Raw genomic sequence first — 27,983 nt, forward strand, 5'->3', positions numbered from 1 at the left:
ATGACTGTGGGGATGATGCCTTACAAGTAACTGAGCAGGGCATGGTTCTGTTTAGAAAAGTACTTGTTTGCATGTTGCCAGAGCATACGCTGGTACCTGTAGCAAACAGTATTTGCTACCTCCCTCTCCCCAAAACCCAGTCCCTGCACAACGCAGCAGCTTGAAAATGTATGCAGGCAGTGGCAGGAAGGCAAAGGAGGGGGTGGTGTAGGGTGCTGGGGTCAGGGGGGTGGATCCTCGGGACCTCTGGCTAGCATCAAGCCCTCGAAGCTCAGGAAAGCATGGAAGAGGAGTGAGATGTCTGTCCAGCCCCTTCTGTTTCGGGATGCTCCAGGGTCTTATTCCTCTCATGCACCACTGGGGCTGAAGGTGGCTGCCAAGGGTCAGCCACAGCTTGGAAATTACTCCAGCTGGGCATTCCACACACTAATACTGTGAGGAAAAAGTTGTTTTCTGGGCTGATCTTTGTTATTTCACATTTTGGGAGGAAACAGGAGTCACCTCATCTCAAAACATACCTGACCCTTTCTTTGAAGGTGTCCCTCAAACTGGGCCGTTTCTGTGGTGGTGGTCTGGTCTGAGAAGATGTGTTTATTACTGCTGCTCACTGCGTGGTCAGCCTGGAGCAGTAAGTCAGCCTGACCTCCTCACTCGCTCTTGACACCTCTTGCAGCAGAGCAGAAGTTCCTCTTGGGACATGGGGAGCTCCTGGGCCAGGTGTGTGGTCGCCAGTCTGGGAGGGAAATGCCCCCCTCCTGGGACTGAGTGGGGCCAGCACTCTGCCACTGTCAGACCTGCCAAGGGTCCTCGAGCAACTTGTGCACCCCCCAGCACCCTGCTTGCTCCTGCTGGGTCTCTGTATGTTTCTCCCCAAAGCCTGGGGAGGGGTCCCCTGCACAGGGAGACTGCAAATCGGATTCAAATGTCCTGTTCAGTGCAAAGACCAGAGAAGCATTTCTGAGGCAGAAGGAGATGCACTGCAGCTTTCTGGTCAAAGCAGCCCTGGCAACTGTCCCATTACTCCTAGCTGTCACATTGGCTTCTGTACTTTTAATGCAAGACCAGCTTCACAGGCCATGCTAAAGACCTCTTAATGGGCAGGGACAATGATATAAGTGGCCCCTTTGCCAGGCCTTTTATAAACAATTATAATGTAATTGCAGACCAATCAGCTTCACATCTGTTTCTTGCTCAACATGAGCATCGTTTCTGAGGACTGATGAATAATGAGAAAGTTGCTATGGTATAAAAATTTCAATGTGCAAGATTAACCTTGATAACAAGGCACCTCCTTTTTCTCTATTCATTGCAAAACTAGCCAGTGCTTTTACTCTCAGCTGTTATGCTGCCAATGCTGTTCTTATGTTCCCATTGCTGCAGTGTTTGCATTGCCAGGCAATCTTGGTGTCAGACATCCCTGGGAAGTATGGGAACTTTCCAGTTCCAGTAAACAGACTCCTGGGATTAAAGCTGAGCTGTGCCATTAGTGGTTCTGTTAGTTATGGCTGGAAGCGATGAGAAAGTAAGGGGAAGGGTTTCCCTGAGTGGGGAAAAAAAAATAAAAATCTTAATTTTCAAAATGCTTGGGGCCACACTTCAGGGCAGGCAGCCATTATAAAATGTGTGCCTACCAGCCCCCTCAAGTCAGGCTGCCCGGACTTGCCACCTCCGAAGGCTGCATGGGTGAAATAGCGTGGTGGTAATTCACAGCAGTCGGACTTTCATGAAGGGATGCAATCCCATGGAGGTTAGAGAAGAGATTGAGGGCAGGGGTTTAAAAAAAATAAAATTCTATAAAACTACTAGAAATCAGTAATGAGTAGGCTTCAAAGCTCTTGTGTGAGCACTGGGGTTTCTCGGACTCTGAAGTGAATGCAGTCTGGGGAGAAAAGGCAGTTGCTTCAGATCTGGATTTTGTCCCATTTCGTAGTAGTTCAGGCAGACCTTTAATCAGTCCTAACTGCAAAGATCTGGAGATGAGCTCGCTGCTGTGTTGCGCCCTGTGCTGTGAGAGTTGGTAATGGGAAATGCTGACAGCCGAAACAGACGAGTTGTGTGGCTCCTGTGGGCATCTCTTGCAGTGCCTGGTACCAAGCGGATCAATGAACGTAGTTCATGTCTCCCACTGAGTGCAAAACTGTCCCACCCTGCGCCCCAGAGCACTTGCTGGGTCCCTAGAGGAGAGTAAACTGCTAAAGATGGGATCTACTGCCCGTCTATTTATTGGGTACCTAATTGCTAAAAGAAATACTGAATAGTGTTTTGAATCTGCTGGAGCTGATTGCTCTAAGTTTAACTGTGACATTATATTGCTTATAAAATATGCAGAAAAACCATGATGAGCATACACTTGTCTAGTGTTAATTTAAACTACATGTAGCTGTCTAAAATCATCATAAAGCTCTCAGATGTAGGCCTCTGCTCATCTCCTAAATGCACTGATAACAAAGTTAGGAAGGAGGATTTATGGGGCCAAAATGACTTGGCAATCAGTTCCCATTACTTTTAAGGCTTCTCATGTGCTTTTTAGGATCCCAGACTGCAGGTAACAAGGCTGAGCTTGATGTTTCAAGGCCAAAACCAGTACAGAGGTTCTGTGAGTTGCAAGGCAAAAGATAAACTGTCCTTTTCCCTATACTGAGCTGGCAGCAACGAAATCTGTTGGTACCTCCCCTGGGCTCCTGGCAGCTCTCTGCTGCCCAGGTATGAACAGTGGCTTGATGGATAGCAGATGAAACAAGAAACCTATTTATCCATTTAAAAGTAACTGCAGCTTTTCCAGCTGGAGGTCAAGGAATCCTCTGCGGTGCTGCTAATGTGAAATCAGCCCCGCTGCAAGTCCTGTTACTGAAGGCCAGCCCCGGCTCCCAGGGCAGGAGCACGTTGTGGGGTTGCAGGCTGTGTCAGGGTTTGCTTTGTGGTGGCAGCCTCTTCTCTCATCACCCTGGCGTGCTTTTTTTTCCCACCAGGGAACTCCTGAAGAGCCTGGTGGTGACAGTGGGGGAGCGTCACCTCCAACAGACACACAGACAGGAGCAGAGCATCCCCGTCTCACGTGTCATCATCCACCCCGCGTTCAACCGGCTACACTACGTGGACTGCGACGTGGCCCTGCTGCGCCTGCAGCACCTGGCCCAGGACGGTAAGTGGGAGCCCAAAGGCTGGAGGTGAGCTGCTGCTGCAGGAGCATGCTTTATGCGGGCAAGGTCCTCATGTGATGTGCTGGTCCAGAAAAAACACCGCTCTTCCTTCCCTTCCCATGCTCTCTATGCTTGAGAAATGTCCCCTCAGTTATGCCTTTAATTCTTATCAAAGTAACACAGTTGGGTTCATTCTTGTCCTAGGCTTTAATTAATTGTCCCAGAGGTTTATCCCTTGGTCAGGGTCTGTGTTCTGGATATGTCCATGTTTTCTTCATGCACCAGATTCCTGTGTGCCTTTGTGTTCCCTGCATACGAACGGTACCAGCACAGTTTCCTTCCGCTCCGTGGTGCTAATGTTAGCTCTCGGCTAGGTGCTGGAAAGCCATCATCTTCCCCTTGGCCACAGCCCTGGGCTATTAGCTAGCAGTGGGCTGCAAGCATCCTGCCCACTGAGAAGCAGGCTGGATTAAAACCTGCTCACTCCAAGTACTTCTGCAGGCAAAGACAAAGCCTCTGGAAGTCATTTTAGGGTGTTGGATTTAGGGAAGTGGCACAATTCTCTAACTTCCTAGACTTTTTGAAGGCAATTCCCTGAGTTATAATAGAGCTACGATGGGTTACAGCCAACTGGCCATGACCGCTTGTGACCATCAGGTGGCAGATCACAGAGCATAAAATAACTTTCTGTCACTGTCATGTCTCAAATCACTGGCTCGGGCGGTGATAGCCTTACGGTTTGCCTATCATAACAGGAATAAGGGACATAAGACCCAAGAAACGTTCATTTCAGGGCTCAGACATCCTGGCAGGCAGTGTGAGGAAAGCTGCTTGAGGGCTGCCTGTGTGCTTGTACTCTGTGGCTAAACAAGTACGTCTCTAGGCATGAACTGGGCTTGACAGCATCTGAGCCGTATGGACAACCCTTGAGGAAACTACAGGGGTCCCTGCTTAGCCCTTCTGAAGACTGGGCACTGCCGATGCCCTGTCAGGGCAGCCAAGGAGAACTGTGATCCGTTTTTCTCCCAGTATCAAGGAAAAACTAATCAATATGAGTCTGGATTGAACTGAGCTGAATCTTTTGAGTTTTTCATGTCCTGCATAATTCCTCTGATCTGGTCAGCACTGGTCTTTGGGGAGAATGATGTGAAGAGTTTCTCACAAGCACTGGCCTGTTCCCATGCTATATGAAACCAATTCAGAGGCAACCCAGTCTCCTCATGTCTGCCATGCTGTTCCCCCTCTTCTTTTGTCCCCTTCCCAAGTATCGCCCTGCTTAAGTTAACATTCAAAGGTAGCTAATAATCTTCCTGACCTCGGTCTCTGAATTTGCCTCATGTATAAATTCAATTACACATGGCTAACTTCAGTTTGTATTCCCATTTTATAGATACCCACATGTGACTGTGGTATTTTGGGAAGGGAAGAAATGGAACAGTGTGACTTGAATGATGCTGTTTGTACCTGTAAATCAGACATGCTCCTGGAAGCACAGGGTTCATGCGCACATTTGTTCATCCTTTCTTCTGCAGGGGACGAGGTTCAGCCCATCTGCCTTCCCCACAAGGATGAAGACTTCCAGTCTGGGACACTGTGTGTGACTAATGGCTGGGGCAAGGTGTCTGAGGGTGAGTCAAATGGCAGGGTCTTTTGGTCACAGTTGCAGGAATAAAGGGTAATGGATAAGGGAAAGGAGCCACTTTCTTTCAGAAATAGAAATGCAAGAGAAGGTGACTCCTGCCAAATGGAAAATTCAAGTACCCCTTTGCTCATCAAGTCTACTCTGCTTGTCAGAGGACCAGCCCCTGTAGGGATGTACAGATCAGCATTTTCCTGCAGCATGGGACCTTGGAGCACATTAGGGAAGGTTGCAATTTGCAGTGCTGCTGTGCATATTCACGCGTGCGTATCGGAGCCTCTTGCAAGCAGAGCTGTCCTTACAAGGTGTTACAAAAGTGGGAATAGTTCCTTTGTACTTAAAAATGTATACTCTTTTATACTCTTTCCTCTAGATATCGGAAAAATGTACCCTCAAGGGAATTGCACTTGCTTGAGTTTTGGTAGATTTTAAAGAAGATGGGAATGTCTGTGAATGTTGCTTTTTATTTTTACATCCCTAGTGGTTTGGGGCTCATCCACAGTAGAGAAGACAGAGGAGACTTGCCTATCTCCCACTCCCCAGCAGCCCTCCCAGGAGAGAGCACGCTGTCTCCCAGCTGGGGCTGGTCTCTCACACTAGCAGCTCACTGGGGGCTTTGTCCTGGCCCCTGAAAGTCTCCAGCCCTGTAGTAGGGTGCTTGGGAGAAGAAAGCAATGTCAGTTGTCCAACCAGCAGAGGAATGACCTGGTCCGACCCTGTTTTGAGGCACTTCTCTCTGCACTGGCTGGGGGCAAGTCAATGCATTACCTGCCTAGCTGTGTGCCTGTGCTTGGTGATCCCAAGCTGCCTCAAAACCAGGCAGGCAAATGGTGTGGGACCCCCCAGTGACTTGTGTTGGGGGAAGGCGTGGATGTGGCTCCCAGGAGACGGATCTGTTGGCTATCATTCGGCTGGAGGGGCAAGCTGTCTTGCAGATGCTGGACGTGGCCTGATTGCTCTCACAGTGGCTGGGGCACTGGCTCTCGTCCTGCAGGGAGCTCTTATGACCTTTGGAAGAAGGGGCAGACCACTCAGGAAAGAGTGGTCTCTCCTCACTCAGGAAGACTACAGGGATGTTGTGAGGCTTTGCAGAGAGAAAATTAGAAGGGCCAAAGCCCAGTCAGAACTTAACCTGGCAACTGCTGTAAAAGGCAATAAAAAGTGTTTCTATAAACACATTAACAACAAAAGGAGGGCTAAGGAGAATCTTCATCCTTTACTGGATGTGGGGGGAAACATAGTGACAAAGGATGAGGAAAGGCTGGGGCACTTAATGCTTTCTTTGCCTCAGTCTTTAATAGTAAGCCCAGTTTTTCTCCGGGTACCCAGCCCCCTGTGATGGTAGATAGCGATGGGGAGCAGAATGAAGCCCCCACATCCAAAGGGAAATGGTTAGTGACCTGCTACACCACTTAGACACCCACAAGTCTATGGCATCCACCCAAGGGTACTGAGGGAGCTGGCGGAAGTGCTCACCAAGCCACCTTCCATCATCTACCAGCAGTCCTGACTAACTGGGGAGGTCCCAGATGACTGGAGATTAGCAAATGTGATGCCCATCTACAAGAAGGGCCGGAAGGTGGATCTGGGAACTACAGGCTGGGGAAGATTATGGAGAGGTTCATCTTGAGGGCGCTCACAGGACAACCAAGGGATCAGGCCCAGCCAGCACGGGTTCATGAAAGGCAGGTTCTGCTTGACCAACCTGATCTCCTTCTATGACCAGGTGGCCTGCCTAGTGGATAAGGGAAAAGGCTGTGGATATTGTCTACTTGGACTTTAGGAAAGCCTTTGACACTGTTTCCCACAGCATTCTCCTGGAGAAACTGACTGCTCCTGGCTTGGATGAGCGCACTCTTCGCTGGGTAAAAAAAACTGGCTGGATGGCCAGGCCCAAAGGGTTGTGGTGAATGGAGTTAAATCCAGTTGATGGCTGGTCACAAGTGCTGTTCCCCAGGGCTCAGTATTGGGACCAGTTTTGTTTAATATCTTCATCAATGATAAAGGGTTGTCAGACATTGGAACAGGCTGCCCAGGGAGGTTGTTGAGTCACCATCCCTGGAGGTATTAAAAGACGCGTGGATGAGGTGCTTAGGGACATGGTTTAGTGGTGGACTTGGCAGTGTTAGGTTAACGGTTGGACTTGATGACCTTAAAGGTCTTTTCCAACCTAAACGATTCTATGAGTCTATGTGGAGCTGCCCCTCATCGACAGCCAGACCTGCAGCGTGCTGCTGAGGGGCATGAACCTGCCGCTGTTGCAGGGCTCCATGCTGTTCGGTGGCTTTTCCAACGCTGGGAGGGACGTGTGCAAGTTAAGAGCTGTCCACCCTGGCTCCTGCTGGGCAGCAGGCTGTCCTGTCCACTCCCAAATGTTCTTCTCTTCTGGGGAAAAAGGGAAGCAGCAGCAGTGACAGTGCTGTCGGCACTTTGCTGAGCAAGGGCTTTACAAGGAGTTTCAGGATAACGAAGGCAGGAGGAGTCTTTTGTGGGTGAGAGTATAGATGTGGGCAGGAGACTGAAGCATGACTACCCCCTTGCCTAGACCTGCTCTGGGCATTGCTAACAGCAGGACCTCCAGCTCTGCAAGCAAGTGCCACCACCTCTGCTGAAACCAGGGGGGAACTTCAGTGGTGGGACTTCAGGCAACGGGCAAGGGAGCCTGGCGTGGGCAATGCTATCAGGAGGTTGGAAAGAAGGCAGTTCCCACCTCTCCCTCAATGTCCCCTTACACACAGTCAAGCCTTCTGATACCTTCACTCAGACAGCCCCAATGGGCTGCAATAGAGGAGTTTGCTCAGTGCCAAACCCTCCTGTGCTGGTCCTAACAGTGCAAGTGGGGCCAGCCTTGCCCTGCCCTAGGCAAGGCTGCTGACCAGGCTGTCACTAGTCTCCTTGGGGTGTACTTGCATGAATATTTTTTTAACCAAACAGTAGCTTGGGAAGCTCCCTGCCCTCTGTCAGACATTGTGTGAAATTTTTCAAAGCAGCGTGGCAGCTGATGTTAGTGAAATGGCTTTCTTTTTTACATTTTTCATGGGGGAAAAAAAGGGGGTTGTGTCTGGGGAAGGGCAGGGTGCCAAACTGCAAGTCGAATCAGGGGAGTGAAACAACAGAGCTTAGATTGGTGTGTTTCAGATTAAGCAAGCACAGCTGAATGAGCAGGGATGGTGCCAGGTCCCAGTGGCTGAGGAGAAGCAAGCAAGGTTGTGCTGGCTTCTGTGGTAAAGCTGGTCTGTCATGCAACACCGTCAAAGGGCGATGCTGCTGGCACAGGAACAAATGCCACCTTTCCTCCCTGACAGGCTGTGGGCAGCGTGACTATGGAGGCCCCTTGCATGTCTGAGGACTGGTGGCACCTGGACTCTAGCTGGTGTGGTGTCCTGAGGGATCGGTTGTGCCGGAGAATGGGATACCCTCAAGGGAAGCACCATGGCCTGGGGCTCACCAGGCATCTTCTTCTGGGTGGCCATGTTCATGGAATTCATTGCGCAGCACATGACACCAAGTAGGTATGAGTACTGGGAGGTTTTTTCCTCTCCTGTCTGTTTAGCACCATAGGGATCCAAACTGCCCTGCTATTGCTGCCTGCCTTCCCTCCAACCACAGCACTTCTGTTTAAAATTTCCAACCACTGCATCAGCAGCAAGGTATATTATCTTTTAATTTGGGATGGCAAACTCAAATGTTTAAACAGATAAGTCCTCCTTCAGAAACCCTCTTATAATAGCAGGTCTTACCCCTGCATCCCCTGAAGGAAAAGCAGAAGGCTACTCAAGCTGCCCTCTTTCTGGCTGACTGTAGCCCTTCCAGCTTGGCGAGGTGTCCCTCGAGTGCTGCATACCAGCCCTGCTCTAATAAAAGCCTGCTTTGAGTGCTTGCCAGCTTGAGATCTGAACTGCTGTTGTGCTCCTGAAATGGCATGCAGGATTGATCTGGGGTTATCTCCTCATCAAATACAACTTTCAATGCTTATGGGAAGAGGGGTACTGAATTAAGTGCCGCAGTTTTAGTGGCTTATCAGAAGTGCCTTTTATAGCTAGGCACAGGTCTAGCGACTTGCTGCTGGCCAGCTGTATTTTTCTGTATAGATGATTACACGGCAAATATAAGTTATTAAAGAGATGGTGTTATTTCTGTCATAGCCGTCAAAGTTGAGGTGTTGGTATTAAATAATACCCAACCTATTATGGCTTTGCTAGGGATCCTTAATGATTATGTTTTCAAAGGGGGACTGTCTGCAGCTACGAAGGCGCCTCTTAATTGGGAGCAGTAACTGCAAGGAGCAGAAGCCACATGGCTACAAAGTGGGTGCATTACCCTTTGCAAAGCAGAGCTATTGGGATTTGCACAGACCAAATGCCCATAGAAGATGAAGGGAAGGCCAACATAAAAGTGGTACTTCATTAAAAATGACCTTGGAGTAGCCACGTCAGCTCTTAGGAGGCTGAATGAATGTGAGCCCACTGTGTCAGTGGGACAACTCCTGAAAGTTTGGGGATTTTTAAGTAGGACTTTGGGAAAGAAATTGCGTGCTCTCATCTGAGGCTTCTCTCAGCTGCATGTCAATCACTTTGTGTTTGAAACAACTGCAGTGCAGTAGCCCATGCCTTGACTGATAGTGTCTGTACTGCAGTACCCCATACAACCCTTTTCTCTCCCTAGCTGCTGTGCCAAGCCCTCTTCCTGCACCAGCAGAGTGCAGTTCCCAAGACATCCAGCTTTTTGGAGACAGTGGCTGCATTTGGTACCCCCAGGCTTTGGAGGATAATTACCCTGACAACATGTAACTGTAGTTTGGCTGTAGTAGCCAAACTGCATTTTCCTTAGGGCACCCACCGACCACTGCTGGCCCCGGCACCAGCTCTCAGCAGTGTCCAGATGGCAGCAGTCGTGTGTTCCCTGCAATGCAAATCCCCAGATGTGTGTGCTTGCTGGGCAGGATAACACTGTGGGGGAAGGCAGGAAGGCAAAAACTCTATTTGTAATACAGATTCTGTATGAGCCACACTCACAAAATGGCTGCAGCTGGCTAGAGATCTGTTGTACATTTTATCCTTTGGTCTGGTCATATCAATGTCAGCTCACACAAAGAAGCTTTTGGCTCTTGCAGGAGGCAGGGGAATGAGATGGACTGGGCTGGCAGTGTGTCAGTCGCACAGCACAAAGCTATTGCCGCTGTAAGGAAGCGTCAGTCCCCACCTAGTGCTGAGCAAATTCACAGCAGTCCTCTGCTATTGGTAACTCTCTTCCCAGATAGCTTACACCAAGGGGGAAGATGATAAAATTTACCAGGTGGAGCTGGTGACATCAGTTGTCAGCTTCTGGTGCGTGCTTGCAGGAAAGCAGTCGCTGGAAACTCCCAGCCCACGGTGGGACTGACAAGGGCTAAGCTCAGCCGTGAAGTTACGTGCCTTTACTATTGCTTGCTTCTAGCATGTGCACCTGGAATATAACAATGCCGGAGGACAAAATCATCTTGATACACTTCACCAAATTAGATGTAGAGTACCAAGTTGGATGCGACTGTGACTGTGTCCTTCTATTCAAACGGAAGAGAGCTGATCAGTAAGTCTGGGTGTCTTGAAGTGGGGGTTACTGGGTGTAATTTCTTGTTATTCGTCGTCATGAAGAACAGCAAATCTAGTTGGCTTTTGAGAAGCCTTTTGTATTTTGCGCTATGAATCTAAAGAGCTAGAGACAACACCCAAATGGAGCAGGGCAGGTGGGACCAAGGGACATGTTCATATTTGTGCTGGCATCTAGTGCAGTGTAGTGGGCGTCTCAAAAATGTCTTTCAGCTGTACGTAATTCTGTGCCACCTCTACTTTGCCTCCAATATACCTATTTTACTCTTAACGGACCCTGGGTATCAGAATAAACCAAGTGCTCAGCCTTGATTAGCTGGTGCATGTCCAGATGAGTTGCTGATGCGTTAGTAGAGCCAGCGTCATGTGCATTGGAGACACAGCTCAAAGGCTGGCTCTTCCTTGGTTCAAAATTGGTTATATGGTGCAACAAGCATGCAGATTACTGGGTAACTGTATAGATGAGACTAAAAGAAACGTGGCCTGTTGTCCCTCTGTAAGGTGTGCTTAATATTGAACCAATAGAGAATAAATATTTCCTGCAAATAGTGGCTGCCTCTCCACTCTAAGTTAGTACTAATGGCGATGTGTTGATAATAATGTTAATCCTCAGTCCACGCAATTCATCCTCTAGGAATATTTGGTTGTTCCTACGGTTCTTTTGGATGAAGTCCCACTTCCTCAATTTTTCTTTAACACCTCTAAATATTTTATAGGTAATGAAAGCCAAATAGTGTCTCCACTCAATGTAAGAAGAGACCCTTCCAGATGGGATCTAGCCTAAAAACCACTGTGAGATTTGTCTGAATAAATGTACGTTCAGCCCACCCTTACCACCAACTCCTTGTCTCCCTCAGGTAAATCCCGTGGGAAGGTGTTCCCACCCCCTCTGCTGGCAGAGTCGGACCAGGTCACCATTACTTTTGTTTCTGATGGGAGCAACACTGGCCATGGCTTCGACCTCACCTTCATGGCTGTCCAGAAGGACTCTGAAGCAGGTGACCTTGCCTATGCAGTAGAAACTCCTTTCCCCTCCTTCCTGACCCCCTTCAAATAACAACTATCCTTAGTGTGCCTGGGTTCCTTAAAAATCAAGTTGTTGATTTGGGTTTATTGAAAGTTCTGTATAATCCCATCTGTTAAATTGTCTCCTTTGCCGTCTCTGTACTGCAGGTTCAGGTGGTGGGAGTGTCGCAATGTTAGTGGAAGAGGGGGAGACTGATACTGCTAATTACCCTGGCTTGTATCCCAGGAACACAAAGTGCCACTGGCTCATTGAGACTCCAGCAGAGTATGTAGTAAAGGTAATAAAAGGAGAAACTGCACTTAAACCTCTGCACTAAGAACTGTTCAGGGGAGCGATTCAATAAAATCCTGCCAGAAACATCTGTGACACTCAAGACCGTAAATTCTAAGGTTTCCAGGTCACTGGCTCTTTGCAGGGCATATTTCATCAATTAGACATCACCTCTGAACACATGTATGAAGGGGCTGTGACTCTTGTAAGTGCCTGAAGTCTGTAGGCACCAATCTCATCTCAAGACATCTTTATCTTGAAGTCCAGCACAGACATTTAGGGGTAAAGGGAAGGTAGAGATCATGCTGCAAAAAATATAGTCAGCCTTTTCCTCAAGGCAGTGTCAAAAAACCCCAAGCTACTCCTTAGCCCCATACCAAGGTGTTTATTTCTCATTGTGCATGGGTTGTGTGACAATAGTTCCCACTCGTAGTACCAGCATCTCTCTCTATTTTTATTGCCTGTTGCTGCTTGTATGCAGCAAGCATCCCACCAAGCTCATCCCAGCCCACGATGAGTCACATTGCCATCTTACATTGTTTAAAGCAGCAACATCTCTCCTCCCCCTCTGCCTTGGCTAAGAGGTGGGAAAGCAGTGTTGAACCTGGGGATGCCCGAGGATATACAGACCTATTGCTTGGGTTGCTGCTGCTCTGTTGGTGTGAGAACTTGCAGTCTGGATTAAAAACAAAGAAAGGAAAAATCCCCCACTCTCCGTGCTTGAAGGAAAAGCTCTTGGAAGGGCACTCCATATGGGACACTGACCCTTCAGAAGTACAAATCATTGAGCATTGCAGTAAAGATGACAGTCGAAATCCCTTAAGGCAAAGCTTAGGCCAGCCTCATCCTCTGCAGACCTGTCTGTAGCCCTGCACAGGAGGGAGCAGTCAGGCTGAGATTGCCAACAGACAGTTTTGATGCTGGGGCATCAAAATGATGACCATGGGCTGGAGAAAAGCTAGATTTCAGAGGAATTTGAGCATGGTGTCCCTTGCTGCTGGATCAGGCCTCCTCTCTGCATCTCTCTGTCGAAGGAGAGACCAAGAACAATTTTGATCTAAGCATTACTAAAGATGATAAACGTTCAAAGTGAGGCAGAGCAAAAGAGTGGTTGTCGATGGGTGTCTAATTCCACTGAAATGGATATGAATTCTTTATCAATTGAACTAATTATGTTGGAATTTCATTAATGAAAAATTGCTAACCTGAGGCATTGCTTTCCTACACTTTCAGAAGGAAATATTTTTTAATTCCTTACTGTAAACCTGCTTCAGTTTTATCCATACAAAAATCTTTAGTGAAATAAATGTTTTTAAACTTCCTTTTTTTTTTTGAACATCTATATTTCCAAATGCTCCTCCTACTTGAAATAAATGAAAGCATGTTGTAACACCCCATCTTTTTTTAAAAAACAGCTTCCAGGCACCACACTTACTTTAACAGAGCTTGATATCTCTTCTTAAGATGAAAAGCAATCTGGTGCTCAGAAATGAAGATATTTTAATTGAATTCTGGCGACCTCTTTACAGGCCTGTATGTCAACCAAAAAGACAAAGTAGAGTGTTGAAGGGCTGGTGCTCTTTTCTTTACACCAAACAAGCTGGGGAAGAGGCTTGAACTGTCCTGGGTTTGCCAATGACAAGTGATCTTTGGCAAACTGCTTCTTTTTCCCCATCTATTTTGTGGTGATAATTTAGTTCCATGTGTTTACCAAATGCTGAATAAGTATTAACACTACAGTTTCCTTGAAAAGAAATCTGGTTTCCATTTGAAAGGAGTATTTAACTGGGGGGGAAGAAGGCTGACAAATTTGGATCTGAAATCTTTCAGGGGAGAGCTTTTAGCATCCCAGAACATTTCACTTGATGCTTTCCAGCAGAGCTTTGCCATCGGAAATTCAGATTCTTACAGGAAAGCTCCTCTGGAATAAAGTGCAAGCTTCCTATCCAGCTGCAATTATGGGACTTCCAGATGCTATGCAGACTGAGTGCTCTCAATAGGAAGAAAAGTCTAGCAGCTGCTCTCTAGGTCCTCAACCTGTACATGTAAACCATTCAAAAGACTTTGCTTGCACCCCTCAGTGGTGGCATACGCAATTCTCAATTGTGGGTTTTTTTGCACAATGAAGGGCATTCACATCGTCTGTTGAAGATTACTTGTAATTCCACTATGAGAAAATTAGGATTACTTTTGTTTACCTGTAGCATAACTGTAGTAGATTAATTCTGGCTGCTCTTGCTTTCTGATGTCACTGATTGACATTGCTTTGCAGGCACCTCTTCTGCAAAAGTTCTTGTTTTAATCAGGAAGTCACCAAGGCTCTAGGGCTTTGTTTTTTTAGAAACCTAGATTAGCTAAAGCCACAAGTGCTTACAGGATGACATTTCTCATCTTAGAAATACAGCTTCTTTTTCATTCCCACAGCTAATCTTTGTGGATTCTTAACTCCCAAACCAGTGCTGAGTCCAGGGAATACCATGCTGGTACATTTTTGATAGTGATGGGGAGAACAGCTTCAGAGGGTTCAGAGCCTGGCTCACTTTTGTTCGTTCGGGTTAGTAGAGATGCTTGCTGTGTTTAACAATGTCCGCATCATCCGCAGCTATTCTTAGACACCTGAGCTTATTTTTTAGGCTAATCCCCCTGCATTCTGTCAAGGTAACTTTAAAACAGAATAGCTACTTGTGGCAGAGCTCCCTTCCCTGAATAAGGGAGATGAATCAAGGGGGTTTTTTGGTGTTTGGTTTTTTTCTTCTTTCTCACTGTGAAATGAGATGACTAACTTCTATTACCTGAAACAAGCAGCCCTGTAAAATCTGTCAGTCTGATATTCCCCTTGAAAATCTCATTATAGAGAATAGTCTTGATCCTGGGGGCTAGTCTGCTATTGTTGCTTTCTACTTGCATAAATGTGTGCCAGCTGAGGGGAAGAATAACTTTTCCCTTCCAGAGTGGGGACTTTTTTTGAGGGGACAAGCCAGAGCTATTGACCCAAGTTGGAGCTAAGTCTTATTTCCTGTCTTGCAGAGGAGGCAGGAAGAGAAGATTCAGGATTAACTACTGCACCGATCTTGCCCCTGAAGGATGTCCTCTTAGGTAAAGAAATTCAATTCTGCTCAGTTGATCTGGTCTGAGGAGCTTTCCTCTAACATGTAAGAGGATTATGCAGCGAGGCAGATGCTTTCTGACCGCAGGTCCCCTTTTGTGCACTTCTTGCATGGATGAAAAGTGATAGGCAGGTGTCCCATCTCTCATTCTCCATACATGTGGTACATCTTCTCCATGCTGGTTGCACGCATTTCCTATTGGGAGCAGGGACACAGGGTAGGAGATGCGAGAGACCTGCTTTCAGTGTCTGAGCCTCGTTTGCTCTCTGAAGTGCTCTCTTGCAGACGCCTGTGGCCTTCTCCCAGTTACTCCCCACTGGCTGTTCAAGCATGTTAGTGGGGCTGAGGATGCCTGTTCTCACTGTTGGCCATGGCACACTGCCCTGAAGCTCCTTGGAGACTACCAGTGCGATGGGGCTGTCATCAGCGCTACGTAGCTGCTGACAGCTGCCCACTGCGTGCGGCTGTGAGTGTGACCAGCACGTCCCTGGGCCACCTCTGCTCCTCTCCCCATGCACTCCCCCTGCTCTTCCAGGCTGAGATGCAAACAGCTGGAGAGCTATAAAGTATATTCACACCTTCACGTCCTCTGCGAAACTTTCCTTCTGCCCTTCCTCCATGATCACTGATTTCAGAGATGGCAACAGTTTGGCCTTGCTTGTAGGAGATCCATTAAAGTTAATTGGACTATCTGTTATCAGAGCTGTAGCAAAGCCAGAACTGATGCAACACATTTGTTGTGGTGAGAAGCTCTTGCTCAGCAGTCCTGGGAATAAGTGACTAATTAGAGAAGAGCCAGAAGGAATGTATGACTGCTGAATAAGGAAGCTGTATGGCTGGCTGTAAGTAGCTCCAATATGTTTGCTTTCATTATACAGATCCAATAAACCCTTGCACTGGACTGTGACAGTAGGAGACCATGATAGAGCCCTGAGAGAGCCAACAGAACAGGTAAAAACCAAGCAATACCATTAATAAATGTTGACCTTGGTGTATTTGCCCCTACAATATTTCTCAAAACAGATCTGTATGCACAGACAAAACAGTGTTGACAGCAAGGCAAGAAGACTGATATGTAGCACAGGTTGAGGATTGAGAAAGGAAATCCAGTAACTCTGGTCTCATTCAGCTAACTTGCAGTTTATAGAAGTATGTTTTATATCTGGTTCTTATTACTTGCAGTAAAAAGTCTTAAAATCTAACAGAGATGACTGAGTGTCCTCAGCATCTTACTCTCTTGGTGCTGAGCAATATATCCGTCTATAAAAAGCTTGCTGACTCCTTCTTAATGGGAAGGAGGAAGAAATACATGTGGAAAAGAAGGACAAGTAACTCGCACTAGTCTTCTGAAAAACCTTAGTTGCTTGTGTTTGCACAATGAAGCAGTCAGCCTTCACTCTAGGCTCAGGACATCTGCATAATCCGTCCCAGCAAACTTCTCAACTGAAAAATGGGGAAGTGGGGGGTTTGTCTTCAAAGTCCTCTCACCTTGTTTGTTTCTTTTCATGACCTATTTTGAGCTTGGTCGTTGCTTGTGGACGCTGAGCTATGACTCCAACATTGCCCTGGTGCAGCTAGACGTCCCTCTGGAGTACAATGCTGCTGAGGCCAGCATGTCTGCCCAACAGCACAGAGATGTTATCTTCATCTTCCCTCTGCTCTGTGTCTGGATGGGGGATCATTGAAGAAGGTGGCTTTTCTGATTTTACATATTTGCCTATTATGAGCAGAATGCACATTTCAATCTCATTTTATTCCTCTGCCCAGACCTAACCTCGAATTTATTTCCCAAGCTAGGTGGTTGCAGCAGACACAAGTGCCTGTACTTGAGAATGAAGTCTGTGAAAGAAATTACTACTTCAGTTATCCTGGAGGGATCACAGCCAGAATGCTTTGTGCTGGCTTTGTTTCTGTGGGAGGCCAGGACTCCAGTCAGGTGAAGTAAAACGAAAGGTGAGTGCTCTTGAAGGTGTTTGTATATGGGTGTTGGTAGATCATCTGGGGGAAGGGACTGGGGAGGACAGAGGGGAAAACAGCATATAGCAAGTGACAATTAAAAGCTCCAACAACTTGCTGTCCCTGGAGTGGACAGTACTTATAAGAGCAATAGATGCAGTCAATCTGCATGGGAGATATAGGCAATGTGCAGCGTTGTTTGGAAGTGGGACCACAGAGTTTAGTAATCTTTCTCTGGACTGTAATTTTCATGAGACCTGTGGAGGAGAGGATGAAGAACATCCTTTGCACTTCCCGAGTCCCATCTCTTATCCTGGTGAAACACTTCCCATTGTAGCTTGCTTGGAACTCTTTTTCATGGCACTTTTTTGTCAAGATAAACTATGATGACTTGTATTTTTTTATAAAACTCTTGTATTCAGAGCACTGTTCAAGAACTAGCTAATCTCCCTGAAATCATGAGGCAAGCAGGTAAGAACAGCTGAGTAATACTGACTGAGGCACTGTCAAGCTAAACTGCGTGTTCGGCTCAATACCGCAATCTTATGGCAGACTAACAAATTATGTGTGACACTGAAGAGCACTATTCAATCATGTTTTGTCTGCAGCCTGTGTTCAGTCTTCATTCCACACTGAGAAGCAAGCCTTTAAATCAGTCTCTTCATTCCAGGCTAGGGCTGAGTTGCACTAGCAGCTGCGTGCCCTCTGTTCTTGCACGGAGGCTTTTTCTTGGGCAAATCTGATCTGCAGCAGCTCTCTTCTTAGCTGCAGCAGTGTGGAGGCCAAACGAGAGAACTGCAAGTCCCCTCTCTTTTGGTTCCTAGGATGATTCTGGTGGCCCCTTGGTTTGCAACAAGGAAAATGGAACATTTACTCTTTACGGCATTGTCAGCTGGGGTGTTGGCTGTGCCAGCCCAAAGAAACCAGGGGTTTCAAGGGTGATGGTTTTCCTGGACCGGATAAGACTGCCGATGAAAGGTGAGTTTTCTCTGTCTAAGTGAGATGAGTCCTGAATGTAACCCCTTTGTATAAAATATCTCAAGTGCATTGAGGTTTTGTCTGGTAGACATTTTGAGGCAACTTAAGAGGAAGAAAAAAAAATTCCAGGTGATTTCCTGTAGAAAGTCTACATTTTCTCCTCTTCCTCATGCCTTACCCCTAAACAAAGTTTACTGGAAAGTAGAATGGGAGTTTTGGAAGCATAAGACTTGTCTTTAACACTTCTGACTCTCAAATTGAATATAATCTTTGGACAAATGCTTTTCTCAGTAAAAAGCGGCTGCTTGTGAAAATGCCTACCAGCCCCACGTTTTGATGGGCGGAATAGTTTGGGACGATGCTGTAAACTGAACTTGTGTGTGTGTATCTAGATATAATGAACACCACATTCAGAATCTGCAGGATAAATATCTCCATAGATATTGCTGTGTGAATGAGAACTGATCACCTGAAAGTGATGTGTATCTTACAAAAGGAAGAGGACCCTGTTCTTAAACTGGGGGCTCTCTCACACAGAGAAATGAGGGGAGCAACCTGTTTGAGGCATTCCACACGAACCCAGCATTGTCATGCTGTTACACTGCACCAGCTCTCTCTTCTTCTTTCCCTGAAGCTTCTTTCCTGCTGAGGCTCCTCAGGTCAAGGTGAACTTGGCTTCATAGTTTCATTGGCAAATGGAGAAATCCACCACTTCAACTTGTTTAATCTGATGGGATTTGAGAGATTTCGAAGAGCCGCCATAGCTTCAAGTCTTTTTTTCCATGTTAAATAAACTGCTTTGTCATTCTACAGAAATGTTTCACTTTGGCTCAAAGTAGTTGCACTGGGAAACTGCTGATGCAAAACATTTGTCTTCCAGAGCTTTATCCCTCCTCCTTCCCTGCATGTGCACACATACAGCCAAGTATGTGAATAGCTGTGATTGTCCCACAGCATTTCTTGAGAAAGAGGAAAGACCTAATCCTGGACAGAGTTTTCATGTTTCCGCCCATCCTGTATTTTATTCTATTGCTGCCAGCAGAAAATGGAGGACTTCTGCTAACAGGAATAAATTCTTTTTTTTCTGTATCCTGAATAAAGTGTGCTGCAGTTATGAGCAGGAAATTAAAGTATATATTAAAGAAAAGAGCACGTTGTGGATAATGCTCCACTCTCAGGTCAGATGAGCACTTGGACTCTCCTGCTTTGTGCTGCAGCTGCTGGTCTTTCTCCCTTGTGGCGTCATTCATAGTCCCACGCTGACCTAACAGAAATGTTAGTACAGGTGCTGACTAAGGGAACTTTCTTCTAAACTAAAATAAGTTAACAAAACAAGTTATCACTTGTATGGTAGCCAGACCATCCCGACAGATAAGCTGGGAGCTGGCTGGAGATCTTCCAGACCCTTGGATCTGACACAACTGGCTGCTGACCACTGTCTCTCTGAAGGCTGTAACGGCTTTCATGGATTTACTGTAGGTCAGGCAGTTTATGCAGGGAACTGCTCAGCTCTGTAGCTGTAAATCTTTCCCAGAGGTGGAGGCTGTAGCATTGCATACAGCTTTTACATATGGCTTCATACAAAAGGTTCAAAGCCCTGAGGGCTCTTTGAGGCAGATACTGACCATTGGCTCCTTTATCTGACCTTCACATGATTGCCTTCCTATTGCAGGAAGTGCTTGGCCCTGCTGACTGTTACTGAGTTTTGTATTAAACTGTCTCTAAGCATGCTGTGCCTCTCCTCAGATGCTGAACAGAGCGTGCTGCAAGGCAGTGGCAGTGCACCGGAGACCTCGGCACCGGAGCAGCCAGCGAAGCTGCCCATGAAGCTGATGGGAGAGGCATGGACGCAGGGTGGCAACTGCTGAACTGTGTGGAGCTGTCGTGTGCCAAGAGGCACGTGCGGTGCTTGGTTTGCAGAAGGTAGTGGAGCTGGTTCCGTTCAGGAGCAGCTCTACCTAGAGCCTGGTAACAAGTTTGAGTCTCCTAACATCTCAGTGCAAGTGGACACAGCTCTCTGGATTTTGTCTTGGGAAGAGCATGTGTGTGTATATGCAGGGAGAGGGGCGGGGGGGAGGCTGGTGAGCAGAGCCAAGTGAAGAAAGACTGTTGCAGCTAGAAGCAGTGGGCTTGTGTGGAGGAGCCAGGGGTCCATTAACACTGATGAGGCAGGTTTCCTGGGCACTTGGGCACGTTGCTTAATCTGCTCTATCTCTCCCTTACCATCCTTGAAATGAAGTATTGTTTTATTTTTTTATCTTCCATGTTTTGGATTGAGTTTCTCAGGGCAGGGACAGTTACTTAATCTCTTACGCGTGTACTTAGCATAACCAGAGCTGTGGTCTTGGGTGAGGCACTCCGTCAGCTTGCTGCTGCTTCTAAAGCACAGCAAACAGCCCTGTCCTACTGATGTTGCCTCCTCCTGCTTATTAAGCATTTTAATGTTTCTCCGCATCTGATACTGTGACAGTGTTGGAGGAAGACTGATTTAAAGGCTGAAGTACCCCTGAGTTACTGGGTGACACTAGCTCTTGCAACACATTGGACAATACTGTTGCTCCCTACTTTAAAAAGCAATCTGTTCAGGAGGGGACATGCTACCAGCTCTGCCTGCAGACTTGTTCTGTAGCCAGAGCGTTGGCATGCAGTGTATGCTTTCCTCCTCTTCCCACTGGCATCCTTGCTGGTGCTCTGAGACATCACACTACTGAGATTAAAAATAGGTCCCCTGAAGTGATAAGCAACGGGAGGGATGTTTTCTCTCCTCGGGAATGTGCAGCACAATCAGCGACTGTGGGGGCATCATTAGCACAGCAGCTCCAAGGCTGATTAGCAGGAGCTGGAAATGCACACAAGGCTCTTGTCCGCACTGGAGCGGGCTTGTCTCGGCTGAGCTGCTCATAGCTGGGTGAGCTCAAAGTCATGGCAAGCACGTGGTGCTGTAATGACCTGAAGTGGGGTGTCACCCTGAATGCAAAAACGATTTTTAAAATGAACCTAGAGACAAGGTCTCGTGGCTCAGCCTGCTGGGCTTTTTACCCCCTTCCAGACCGCTGTACCCACGCCGGCACTGCAGTTCCCTGCTGTCCCCGAATGCAAACACAGGGCCCGTGTCCTCCAACAGTGCTGAGTACGTGCAGGAGCCCTTGCCTTGCCCTTGTGCAAAGCTGTGTGATTAACTCATTGCTTTTCAACCTAGACCGTGGTGGAAGAGTTTTGGGTTGCTTTTTGTTCGGCTGTTTTTTTTGTTTGTTTGTTTTACTTTTTTTGAGGCCAGCTCTCCTGGAGGAAGGTTACCCTCTCCATAACTCAGCTTGGCCGAGCTCTCGTCCATTGTGGGTTAAGCCAAGTCATGCTTCCCTCTGTGTGCCCTCTAACAAGCACTGCTGTGCAGTGCTGTTCCCACCACAGCACCTTCCTCAGGAGGCAAATATTCCTCATTTCCCTTCTGGATTTGAAGGATTTCTACCCAGCAGAAGGGCTCAGCTCTCTCTGCTCTGCGCTCTCAGCATCCCGTGCAGGTACGCAGAGACATGGCGTGGTGTCAGCATCCAATCTGAGCAGAAAGCTCATAAACATTGGTGTGGGAGGAAGCACACTTAAACAGAATTTAAGCTGCTCTACAGAGGGTATGACTTCAAAAATTGCTGCCTTGGGAGGCAAAAAACCCTATTATGCTTGGTACTAAAGGGACATACAGTTCTCATTAGTGATCTTGTTTTCTCTCCTCCTGCTCTTGTTAGAACCACTCAGATGCTTCCAAATATTTCCCTGTTGATTTGGTCTCTTATTTAACAAGTGTTGAATCTGACCACACTGTGTGCGCATGCAGCTACAGGCTAAGCCTGCTCTCCTCCCGTGTTTCTGGAGAACCAGAGAGCGCATAGACCAAAGCATAATATTTCATAACTCCTGTCAAGGGCTGGTCATAAGGTCAATTAAAAAAAAAATACTACATTTCTTCCTCAGTAGTGAGAGAGTATTTGAGGTTGGTAGGTCTGTTAGCCCAGGTACTTGACCAACCTGGTATCTCTTTACCTGTTTTCCAGGCATTGATTCAAAGCACAGCTCAGAGCAAACCTGCGAGCGAGTCTGCTGTCCTCTAAGGCCTGGCAGCTCACTCCTGTATGCTGCCTAGCTTGTGTCTGCTGCCTGGGTCTCTGAGGCTAAGGTGACAGGACTGCCTTGTGACCATGTACAATTTGAGAACTCCTGCAGGCTTGTACCAGCCTGCATGCTGGACCCTAAGAAATGATCTGACTGATGGGAACGGGTTTTAAATATATATATATGTATACATGCCCTATGTAGGGTTAAGCTTTTTATCAGATCCATTCGTTCTAGCCTTTCCAGTGGCTGCAGTAGCTTTGCTCTTGCCAGTGATATCAGGATATTCAGACTTTGAGCAAGTCCAGTAATACTGAGGCAGGGGGAACATGTTTTAAAAACAAACAAACAAAAAAGAAAAAAGCCAAAAACCTAAATATTGGAAAACCATTTCCTACTAACTTTATTGACCTGCTAGACTATCTTCAATCATGGTCAGAACTGCCAGGTTTTGTAGAAAGCTTTTACTGTCTTTTCTTAATGCTTTTATCACTGAAGTGCACATTTATCCACAGAATGTGTGTCAGAAGTGGAGTTAGAAGAGCCCCGGGGGTTTATCTCTGCTCCTTCCTCGTCAGGATACGTGGGAAGCACAGAGTGCTCTTGGATACTCCGACAGTCTCTGAAGGGCATGGCAAAGATTATAGTAAAGCATCTGTCAATAACATCATTGCTGTACTGCCAAGAGGAGTTTCTTGGGATTTATGAGGAGAGACAGCAAGGAAGAAAAGTGCTAGGTAACAACAAACGATCCAGCTGAGGACACTCAGTCCTAGAAACTTCTCGCTTTCAATTGGGCCAACTTGAGAAAGGGTTTCCAGCCCCAGCTGCATGGCTCCGATGTGTGGCAACCTTAAGGTAAGCTTCAGAGCCCAGGCTGTAAACTTGGCTGAAGACCTTAATCCCTGTGTCGGTGTGCTGCATTGACACAGTAGGAGAACAGCCCTCTTAGTGTACTAAGAAATAAGCTGCAGTATTTGGGCAAACCCTGATGGACACTTGTCTATATAAGTTACTTATGACCTCCTGTATTGGCAGCTTCTTATTCAAAGTCAACCCCCCTTCCTCCATACCCCCTGAGGCAATGAAGTGAGATACAATGATGGTACATATTATTTGCCTCTTGGAAGTGGAAGGGATGACACTGAAGCGTTAGTGTCTGGGAAATGGGAGTGTGGCTCTTTATACCAGAAAATATATTATCTCCTGTGCAGAGGGCTATGGTCTTCCTCACCCTGACCTTGCCCCGGTGCAATCTGGTCACTGAGACACTAGTTTAGATGAACGCAAACCACAGAATTAAAAGAAAGCAAAAATAAAATGAAAATGAGAGCTTTAATCCTCTTTACCAGAAAGTTTAGATTTCTGGAGGCCTGTAAATCCACATGTGTGGTTTGCTCATATACTGCACACTGTGCAATTAAGTAAAGATCTAGTTGAAGTGCAGTGTGGCAGGGAGCAGGAGCACATCAAGCTTACTCCAGTGAGCTGCGCCATTTAGAAATGCATGGAGGAAATGCTTTTTGCTTCCTGTTTTAAAGGCTCTGTACACAGAGTAAGGGGGAAAAAGTGGAAGAGATAAGGCGCAGGGCGGTAGCACAGTCCTACATCTGTTTGAAATGGCAAGTCAAATGCCAACTTTCTTGTCTGCTGTACAAGCTACGTAGCATATAAACATTTTTACATATAAAGAAAATAAATCTCTACCTTCACTGTAGGGAAGTCTTGCGACAGAAGAGAGGACCATCATGCCTTTACGTACACAAGTGATGGGCTTTAATTTAGCTACTATCACTGAAACATTGTAGAGTCACTGGAGCAGATTCGTAGCCATGAAAAATACAAATGTTTTTAATACTGGGGGGTGGGGTGGGGTGGTCTTGATTTAATTCTTCCCCCTCCTGCACACAGTCATTCTGAAAAGGATCTAGAAGTATCTAGAGGAGCATGACAGATATCCAGGGGTCGATCTGGTGCTTTGTAGGGAGATACTAAACTGACTCAACAGGCTGGAAAAGATAATGGAGGCAAAATGCAATGGCTTTATAGACTGCTATGAATGGCACAGAAAGGTGACTAAGGGATGCTTAGTCACTAATTTTTGCAAGGTAAGGAGTAGGGATATTAAAGGGAAGTATCAGACAGCAACTTGAAAGCAAAAGGAATTAATTGGAACATGTTGGCACAAAATGTAAATGGGGAAGGGGGAAGCAATAGGAAAGGAGTGGGGGGGAAAACTCATGAAGGCTAGATTTTGCAGAGGTTTTATTGGGTGTGCTGAAGGATCTCTGACCTGTGAAGATGCTCCTTCTCCCAGCATCCTCTCCCAGCTCTTCAATGTGTTTGTTTCTTCCCCTCCCTCATCCCCCTTTATTCTGCTTCTGTATAGGTTTAATTTAGTGTGATTACAGATGTTATAAACTAGTTATACAGAAGCATTTCTCCTGGGTAGGTATCCACACTGGCATCCTGGTAGACAAAGTGTGGTGGAGAAATCCACCATCAGCCTTTAGGAGTGCTGTGGGTGGATTCTAGTGTGTGTGTTCCCCAAATATTTTCAAAATTAAGTGATGCCTCTGGAGAAAGTTTTTGGATAACAGCTATTCTGTGTAGACCTTCATCCTCTTACACACCAGTGGTGATGGCTAATGCTCTAGGAAAGAGGCCCTACTAACTTCTTTCTGGGTCTAGATGAGGGCTATACGCATAATTATCATAGCTCTCATATAAGGGAAATAAGCTGTTTTTTCCTGACACTTGAACAAGAACACCTTTTTGTTACCAAATACAGTAGTTACGCTTCCAGATAAAGACCTTTAGGGTAATGGAACATGCTAGGAATATTTTTTTTATTAAGGAAAAAAAACCACCCACCAAATCTAAAGTTTAACATGTCAGTTAACTCTGAATTGGAAGTGAAAGGACAGGAGAGGAGAAAGATAGAGGATGTGCAAAGGAGCCCTTAGAGCACTCCACAGCTATCTTTCTCCAAGAACTTATTTATAAAAGCACACAAAAAAATTCTAGAAGTATGTCTATTACAGCTGAGAATAACAGTTTAACTATGATAACTATTTATATGCAGGACAGAGGAAAATACTATTAGAAATGGGGCCATCAGTCAAACTTTTCCCTGAATTGGAGTCTAATAGATAGCTCCCTGGAGCGTCCTCCAGCACACAGACTCACTGCTATGTAATAGCATTTGTTATGGCTGGCAGTTTTTCAAGGTTGGGTATATTAAACTAGATTCCTATGTCTATTTATATGCCAACATATTGAAACAGCCTGTTTTCTTTTTTTTTCTCCTCCTGCTCTAGAGCCGGTGAGCAACAGAAGTCAGTGGGTGCCTGTCTTTAAGGGAAATTACTTTTATGGAAGAACCTAAAACATAGACTTGAACTTTAATGTCAGCATGAACTAGAACTTTAGGATGATTGTATGACAGGGGAGAAAGAGGCTGGAAAATTCAGAGAGCCAGAAAGTAACCTGAAAACAATTTAGCATGCTTAACAACTGAAAGTACCTATCAGTGGAGATAGAGTAATGGCAAAAATTCCCTGTCCCATCCCACTTTCAATTTAAGTCCAAGAATGAACCCTTAAGTAGTCTAGCAGTTTTTCAGGACAGATAAAGCAAACAAAATGCCTAGCCTCATAGGTAGACTTTGGGCAGCTGACACTGTGCAATGAACTGAACAAATCCTCGCTGGCCAGCAGTAGGGTGCTTCTTGCAGGACAGGGACTGGAGGTGCTGCCTGCTGCCTCATCAGGAGGTGACTGCCTAGCAGCCACATTACCAGCATTGAACATCCCTCAAATGTGAATAGTTCCTCACTTTTCTGTCTTTCCACAGAGTAACTTGTATGTTACTACATTTCTCAAATGGTGTTTTTACAATGGTGGTATTGTGCTTGGATTTGCTTCTAGCTGTGCTATGCGGTACCGTGCAGTCTCCTGTGGTTCTCCAGAGGCCCGGACCTGTGGTGAAGATGGTGCTCTGCTCCATTGGCCCTGCTGCTTTCAGCATTGAATACTTGATGCTCAGGGTCCAAAGTACAGTCAAGCTGTACAACCACTTCTCTCTAAAGATGAACTGACCTGCTTGACCAAAGCTTCAAGAATGTACTTGTTTTCAAGATGCCTTTATGGGCTTTCTGGAGACTTTACATACAGATGTTCCCCAAAGCTCTAGCCTGGATAAAACTGATTGATATGCAAAATGCTGAAGCTTGAAACAAGGTTAAAGTGAGTTTGAGTTTTGTAAGATTATGATGAACAAGGTCTGGCCTGGTAGAATAGGAATGTAGTAGCTTTCTTAATTGGTTCGTGCTCTAATTGAATGCATCTTTTTCGAGATGAACTTTTAAAATTAATATTTCAAAGTTCTGCTCTTCAGATTGGCTCTCACCCATGATCCATGCTTTTCCGTGGGGGTGACATGTTATATAGGAATTTCCTTAGTCCCTGGTGAAAGTCCATTTAAAACTTAATATTAAGCTGAATGTAATGCTCTACATTCTTATTCTTTCCAGGACAAAAACCTGGCAATGCCCCAAAAAATCCCAGGAAGATGAGCTCAGAGTTGTCAGGATGCATGGATGTCATCCTTGCAGATCGGGAAGGAATGATCCAGTCACCAGCATACCTCAGGAGATACGCAAATGCTGCCAGGTGAGCCCCGGAGTCCTCCTGGCTTTTGTAACTCCCACATGAAAATCTGCAAATATCTTTTAATGAATCCATAGGTATTTCAGTACATACTAGAAAACTGGGCAAGTTCCTCAAAGATAGTTAGGAAAGCTGGGGGGTACCGGTACCTTCTTTCCAACAAACAGCAGACAAATCTGTCACCTCTGGGCAAAGCATCGTAAAGCATGTCAGATGCCTGAACATGGCGTAACTGAGGGGTTAACAATGGCAATGCTAAACTATGTCACTAAAAATCTTTTGGCACTTTCTTCTGTTTCCATTTTTTCCTCCCTTATCCTCCGTGCTTAGTTAGGGTAAGAGGTAACTTTCCATTCACGTGGCAATAGCATAGACTTCTAAACTGTTTGAAAGCTTAACTTCAGAAGTGATGAATAATATGACTGAAATAGGTTTGGACCAGTATCCCATCTTTGATTTTTTTTTTTTTCTTTTCTCTTTTTAATGGGCATTACAATCCCTTTTGCCTTTGCTCACATTTTGATAGCTATCCTTAGGAAGTAAGAACCGATTTTAAAATATGCTGGCATTGTGACTTTGTTCTTTGCTTTGTGCTGCAGCTGCCACTGGCGAATTGTAGCCCCATTAAAACCCATTATTCAGCTTGAAGTCCTGGACTTCTGGACTGAAAGAAATCTGTCTAATTGTCATGGCCAACTGATGGTGTATGAAGGATTTGGACTAACCAAAGAGTTAATAGGTGAGAGAGAGCTCACCTTAACGTTGGGGTGAGAGAAACAGAGGAGCTGAACGAAGTTTCTGTTGCAGACAGATGGGGAGTTTTATATGGCATACTTCCATGCTTCAGGAGGGATTTCTGATAATACTTGGAGCTACCTCAGCTAGCTCAGTATCTTTCCCTTCCTAGAAATACTGTTGCAATCAAATGTATTGGATACGAGGTCCTAATCATGGCATGGCTGTGCCTCAGAACAACATGAGTCTCTCTGAGTTGCTCTTTCCCAGGCTTGAACTTGCAGCATGACAACTTGCTGTGTGTGTCTGAAGCGGTGTGCCAAAGGCAGCAGGTCAAAGCGATGGGGCCAAGGGTAGGGAAGCTTTTCCTACTGCCCTGCTATGCCAGGGGAGGTACCCACCCACCATGACTAAGGAGCTGTATCGGGAGGAGAAAGCATAGAATGGAAATTGAAACTGTTCAGGCACTCATGGATACAAGGTTCTTCAGTGCCAAGTCTCAGTGACTCTCAAAATGACTTATTCCCCAGGGAATACAGAAGCCCCACAGTCTTGTGGGTGTTGCATAGTGTCTTGCACAAAAGAGCCTGAGGTGGGGGCTGCCTGTCAGAGCAAGCATTTCTTCTGACTAAAGTAGTCCAGGCAGTGGGCACTTGCCACTAGCAATTTGTAGTGGTTATAATGGGCATCTCTAACTATTTTTCTGTTTGCAGAACAGACAAATAGTTACCATTCTGGTTACAAGTATAGCAAGTTATCTTCTGGT

The 27,983-nt window shown here is 46.2% G+C and overlaps 1 protein-coding gene across 1 annotated transcript; it reads left to right on the forward strand.

Annotated features, from left to right (window-relative positions):
* Positions 1-27,253, forward strand: OVCH1 (ovochymase 1). The gene is given in 18 exon segments (XM_059816714.1): positions 1-6; positions 537-628; positions 2,970-3,142; positions 4,673-4,768; positions 6,967-7,085; positions 10,036-10,106; positions 10,216-10,307; positions 11,225-11,365; positions 11,541-11,671; positions 15,017-15,237; positions 15,650-15,722; positions 16,292-16,368; positions 16,370-16,468; positions 16,563-16,707; positions 17,552-17,705; positions 22,391-22,549; positions 26,347-26,485; positions 27,082-27,253. Coding segments are annotated over 18 exon segments (2,160 nt in total).
* Positions 27,254-27,983: the final 730 nt, after the last annotated feature.

Source organism: Gavia stellata, chromosome 4 (assembly GCF_030936135.1).
Source record: "Gavia stellata isolate bGavSte3 chromosome 4, bGavSte3.hap2, whole genome shotgun sequence".
Lineage (NCBI taxonomy): Eukaryota > Metazoa > Chordata > Aves > Gaviiformes > Gaviidae > Gavia > Gavia stellata.